Genomic DNA, 6,381 nt, shown 5'->3' with positions numbered 1-6,381 from the left:
CCCGCGACCCTCAGATTACGAGTCGAGTGCCCTAACCACCTGGCCATACCGGGCCTGCAGATAACTCTCGAGCAGCTTATCGCGAAATTTAACCCAAACCGAGCCAACCAGGTCTGGGAGGCACTTTTAGTTTGGATCAACTTCCGGTTCGTTATGTTTCACGCATTTACAGAACAGTGAATTATAAGCTTGTCACTTTTCACAAAATAACGTCATAATTAGCTATGACTGTTTTTGGTAGCTGCCTTTAAAATTAATTATTAAAATATTATCTCACAGAATGACGAAGGAGCTCCTTTGATGTGTTTGTCAACCAAAGGTATTTGGCATTTTGGAGGTGTTTTGACGTACCAACGGTGGTGCAACATCTACAAAGAGCATCCTGTCATCTTTGCAAACATATTTTCAATGAGAGAGTTTATCGAAAAGATCGTCGGTTCTAAAAACTACTGGGTTAGTTACGATCCTGAAGTATACACTTTTCTTACACCAGTAGCTTTTTCAACCACAACAAAGATTAAACCATCTCTGACACAAATCCTTCCAGAGCCAGAGGCTGGAGTTCTAGAAGACAAAGGAAATAAAACGACTTCGATGGCATCTACCAACACGATGACTGGAAATCTTAGTTTGGGAACATCGATAAATGAAGAACTTAAAACGATGGTTACTGATGGTTTTGAGCTGCTTCTTAATGACACAGATGTCTTTCTAGAAAACAGCGAAAGTAAAGGAAAAATGTATAATCACGCAGCTGTGAAAGACACGTTAAACCGTGTAAACGAAAACGCCTTTGATTACGTTAATCTTGAAAATGAACATAATAAAACAATGAAAACTAAGAGTTTTTTAAGCTTGAACCTGCTTAATGAAACAGAAGACAACCAGAGTATAATCGCTACGTTATCCACTTCATTACCAAGTTATTCTAGTTCTACTGTAAAAAGTCGACCATTGACCCTGCCAAACCCTGAAAATATTCCAAGATTAACAAACATAATAGGATCTGAAGAAGTAGAAAATGATACACTGCTGGACACTGACGAACTAAAGAACGATACAATGAACCAAATAAAAGCCAACTCATTGATGTCCGCAATTAAACAGTATCATTCACTGGAAAAATTAGAAAACCAAACTTTGTTCGTCAGTATTGAACAAAATAACAATGTGAAGGATGAAGAAAATCACACTTTACTGACCACTGTTAAAAAAGATAACAATGTGAAGGAAGAAGAAAATCACACTTTACTGACCACTGTTAAAAAAGATAACAATGTGAAGGAAGAAGAAAATCACACTTTACTGGCCACTGTTCAACAAGATAACATTGTGGAAGGAAGAAGAAAATCACACTTTACTGGCCACTATTGAACAACATAACATTGTGGAACAAGTAGAAAATCACACGTTACTGGCCACTATTGAGCAACATAACAACGTGGAACAAGTAGGAAACCAAACTTTGTTGACCACTGTTAAACAACATAACAATGTGGAACAAGTCGGAAACCAAACTTTGTTGACCACTGTTAAACAAAATAATGATGAGGAAAAGCAAGTTGAAAACCCTACTATATTGTTTGATGATGAAGAAAATAATATTTCGTATCATATGGAAAACCTCACTTTCGCGGCCGGTGTTGAGCAGAGCCATGATGTACAAGAAAATGAAATGTTGTTTGCTGGTAAACAAACTAATATGGAACGAGCAAAAGAACACTCACTGTTGATTGTTACTCACCAAAATGTTAGTCTGGAGCAATTAGGAAACCACGTTACAACGTCGATTGTTGAGCAGAACGACACTGTGGAGCAATCAGAAAACAATACATTATTGACCACTAATGAGCAAATAGAAAACCGTGCAATGTTGAACGCTGTTGAGATGGGTGATACATTGAAGAAAGTTGAAAACCACACATTGTTGCCCACTGTTGAGCAAAATGAGAATGTGGAGCAAGAAGAAACTTATGCGTCTCTGTCAGAAGCAGGAGAAAGTTACACTTCGAAGCAAAGAGAAAACCACACATTGTTGCCCATTGTTGGACAAAATGATATTGTGGAGCAAGAAGAAAATTATACATCTCTGTCCGAAACAGGAGAAAATTACACATTGAAGCAAAGAGAAACCCACACATTGTTGCCCACTGTTGGACAAAATGATACTGTGGAGCAAGAAGAAAATTATACATCTCTGTCCGAAACAGGAGAAAATTACACATTGAAGCAAAGAGAAACCCACACATTGTTGCCCACTTTTGGACAAAATGATACTGTGGAGCAAGAAAAAAATTATATGTTGTTAACTGCAAAAGAGCAAAATAATACTGTTGTACAATCTGAAAACCACACTTTGTTGATCACTGTTGAACAAAATGATTCTGAGAATCAATTAGAAATACACACATTGTTGCCCGCTGTTGGACAAAATGATAATGTGGAACAGGCTGAAAACCATACTCTGTTGATTGATGTTGATCAAAAAGATTCTGTGATGCGAGTAGAAAACCATACATTATTGCCCGCTGTTGGACAAAATGATATTGTGGAGAAAGTAGAAAACCACGAATTGTTGACTACTGTCCAGAAGAACGATACATTGACGCCAGTTGAAAATCAAACGTTGTTAACTGCTGTTGAACAAAATGATAATGTGGAGCAAGAAGAAAATTATACATCTGTGTCCACTGCAGGGGAAAATTACAAATTGAAGGAAATAAAAATCCATACATTACTGCCTTCTATTGGACAAAATGATTTTATGGAGCAAGCCACAAACCACACACTTTTTACTGCTGTTGAGCAGAATGATAGTACTGTGCAATCTGCAAACCATACTTTGTTGACCACTGTTAAACAAAATGATTATTTGAATGAATTAGAAAACCACAGATTGTTGACCGTCGTTGAAAATCATACAATGCAGACTGTTATCGAGCCAGATGTTTCCTTAGAACAGGTAAGAAATAATTCACTGTTGACTCGAGTGGTGTTAGAAAAGATTCCCATGGAACAAGGGCCAAACCATGCAATACTGACTACAGATGCTAGTTTAGGTCAAGTAAAAGAACTGTCATTGTGGAATAACACTAAAAGCAGCAGTTCTTCTGAAGATATCAAATCCTGGAATTCGCAGTCTTCCTCGGAAAAGAATAGTCATGGTTACTTAAATACATTTGAAAATAGTGCTTGGTTCTCAGCTAATGATAGTGCTGTAGAAAATACAGCAGAGCGAGAAAAACAAACTGACCAAGAATTATACAATACCACAACCATGCTGAAAACCACTGTAGTGACATCAAACCATGACAATACTGGAGACGTTGTTACAAATGCAATTTCTATCAACTATGCTGAGAATACAGAATCAGATTGTGATTCTGTATTCTCAGCCTGCTCAATATGTGATTCTGTATTCTCAGTCTGCCCAATATGTGATTCTATCTTCTCAGTCTGCTCAATGTGTGATTCTGTATTCTTAGCCGTCTCAATATACGATTCTGTATGCTCAGTCTGCTCAATATGTGATTCTTTATGCTCAGCCTGCTCAATTTCTATATTCTCAGTCTGCTCAATGTGTGATTCTGTATTCTTATCCGTCTCAATATACGATTCTGTATGCTCAGTCTGCTCAACATGTGATTCTGTATGCTCAGTGTGCTCAATGTCTGATTCTGTATTCTCAGTCTGCTCAATATGTGATTCTGTATTCTCAGCCTGCTCAATATCACATATTGGGCAGACTGAGAATAAAGAAGAATCACATACTGAGCAGGCTAAGAATACAGAATCACAGATTGAGCAGCCTGAGAATATAGAATCACAGACTGAACAGGCTAAGAATACAGAATCACATATTGAGCAGGCTGAGTATACAGAACCACACACTGAGCAGACTGAGAACAAAGAATCACGGATTGAACAGGCTGAGAATATGGAATCACACATTTTAAAAACTACCAATCCATTTACAACACCAATATCTGTGAATGAAGTAATCTTGGAAGATACCACCCCAGACAAAGAACTGATATTTTCATACAGTAATATTTTAAAAACTGCTACTCCAGCTACATTACTGCCCTCTTCTAATAACAATGTTTTCGAAGTAACCAGTACAACCACAACATCAGTATCCTCAGGTAACAACATCTTAACGTACGTTAAACCTTTAGACTTGAAACTTCATTCATCAGCTGGTGAAATAAAAAATGATCGTAAAGCACCTTCTTTAACTATCACACCATTTCATGAAACATTAAATAGTGCACCCGATGAGCTTCTAAATAAGTTTGGATCTCTTCATATTTCAGTTACAAATAATCCAGAAGTTAATAAAGGAAAGAACATGTTACTTTCTGATGATCCAGGACAACTACTTTCAAAAGGAACAAGCCAACTAAATTCTTCTAGAGGGAGTTCATCTGGGTAGCAATTGGAACATATCCAAAGTCTGATGTACATCTAACCACCACTCACTCTATGTTAGTCAACACTGTTAATGAAGTATCTATTCCAGAACCTGAAGTGGTTACACCTAGCTTATTGGAAATGGGAAAGGATACTGCGACTGATGCTTTTAAACCATTGTTTATCAGACACCAGCTCAAGAAAATAGAAACCAAGAACACAACCGACCAATCTAAAGACGAGCCTAAGCATATTGAAATCATGCCCTATGTAAACAACATCACAACAACAACTGTGAAGTCTACTTCATGGTTGATTAATACCCCCTTTCATGAACTAGATTCTGTTATCCAGAAGGATTTGCAAGATTCCGACAAATCAATTCCTTTCAGGGAAAACTCTAAAATAACTACAATAGATGGTTCTTCCCAAGGTATAGACACTGATTCAGATATAATACCATATAATTTAACACACCCCAACAACGAGACTGAAAATCAGACAGAAAAACAGGAGGATGAATATAAGATGAATGCACCCTTAACCAGAAGCCACAAGGTGAAACCGGAAGATGACTTAAGATTTTCTGTAGAGTTACAAGTTCAGGAAAAACTTTCAAACAGGAACTCAAAAATATTAGAACATTCAGTTAATACTAAGTTTTATCCCAAGGTGGATGAGCATCTACATGTAACTAGTATGGAGGTTGAGCATCCAGGTGTAACTGGTATGGAGGTTGAGCATCCAGGTGTAACTGGTATGGAGGTTGAGCATCCAGATGTAACTAGTATGGAGGATGATCATCCAGATGTAACTAGTATGGAGGATGATCATCCAGATGTAATTGGTATGGAGGTTGAGCATCCAGGTGTAACTAGTATGGAACTCAGGGACATGAATAAGTCAGATATCTCAGCTTCGTCTACAAGTCGAAAAGGTACAGAATTTACTAACAGCTCAACCACAGAAAAAAATCTAACAAAACCGAGGATTGATTCCACATTTACACTTGGCTCCGAACAATATGGAGCACGACAAGAAACAAGAAAAAGCTTCTTCATTCCAAAATCAGGCTTAATAAATTCCGAATCAGTAAGAGCAGACAAAAATCAAAGCAGTGTCATAACATTATCTAAGTTCTTTCCAGCAGTTAGTGATGTTAAAATGTTAGCAGACAGATATTTTGAGACAGGAGATACAACCTTTCACAAGAAACCAGACGAAAATTCTGTGACGAGAAACACGCAACTTTGTAAACCAGGTACGTACGACACCAGAGTTTTCTTTGGTTAACGTTTAATGAATATTGCATGCCAAATTATCCTTGATAAAGCCGTCTGTAGTTTTGATGATAATATCTAACATTTGAGGTTCCATATATTTAAACGTGGTTTTGAATAGAGCAACTTTTTTCAAGAAATCCCAAGAAGTAATCATTAGCTTCATAGATCTGATGAAAGGAACACATAATATTATCTGAATATTAGCCTACTTCATTCTGCTAAATATTAATTTCCTGTACGCATTAATTTCTAAGTTCCACCTTTTTTATTACATCAGTAAATCAAAGATCTCTTGGTCTTTGAAATTTTTTAGCGAGATGAATAATAAAAATGTTTCTTATTGAGGTGGTTGTGAAGATTTTCAAGTCGTTGGTTCATATTAAGAAAGTTTCATAGATATGCCTTTTACAAAAAGAAGCATGTGTGCGGTTAGAGCGAAAATCACTGTGCTCGAGATGTCACAACATCTTTTACAACTTCATTAGAATAATTAAAAAGTGTTTCTTGGCATAAGAGAATGTTTTTTAAGTTGTGGTTGTTATTTTCCCGTTTTAGATGTTGATGTTTCTTGTTCAGCTTTGATGTGAGTTTTTTGGTTATCTTAGAGCATCTTTATTTTCCCGTTTTAGATGTTGATGTTTCTTGTTCAGCTTTGATGTGAGTTTTTTGGTTATCTTAGAGCATC

The 6,381-nt window shown here is 36.8% G+C and overlaps 2 protein-coding genes across 2 annotated transcripts in view; both read left to right on the top strand.

The window, feature by feature from the left end:
* Positions 1–1,374, top strand: part of LOC106467138 (atrial natriuretic peptide-converting enzyme-like) — a 23,349-nt gene extending 21,975 nt beyond the window's left edge. The window contains exon 10 of the mRNA XM_022395271.1: positions 280–1,374. Coding sequence (XP_022250979.1) covers positions 280–1,374 — 1,095 coding nt within the window. The remainder of the gene's footprint in view (positions 1–279) is intronic.
* A 3,078-nt stretch (positions 1,375–4,452) lies between these two features.
* The window catches only part of LOC111087701, a gene marked incomplete at its 3' end in the record, with an annotated part of 23,405 nt that continues 21,476 nt past the window's right edge, over positions 4,453–6,381 (top strand). Inside the window, exon 1 of the mRNA XM_022395274.1 lies at positions 4,453–5,674. Within this exon, the coding sequence (XP_022250982.1) occupies positions 4,486–5,674 (1,189 nt within the window). The remainder of the gene's footprint in view (positions 5,675–6,381) is intronic.

The sequence above is a fragment of the Limulus polyphemus genome, unplaced genomic scaffold, assembly GCF_000517525.1.
Source record: "Limulus polyphemus unplaced genomic scaffold, Limulus_polyphemus-2.1.2 Scaffold2501, whole genome shotgun sequence".
Taxonomy (NCBI): Eukaryota; Metazoa; Arthropoda; class Merostomata; order Xiphosura; family Limulidae; genus Limulus; species Limulus polyphemus.
The sequence above is the reverse complement of the archived record's forward strand: the minus strand, read 5'-3'. Positions and strand labels throughout refer to the sequence as shown.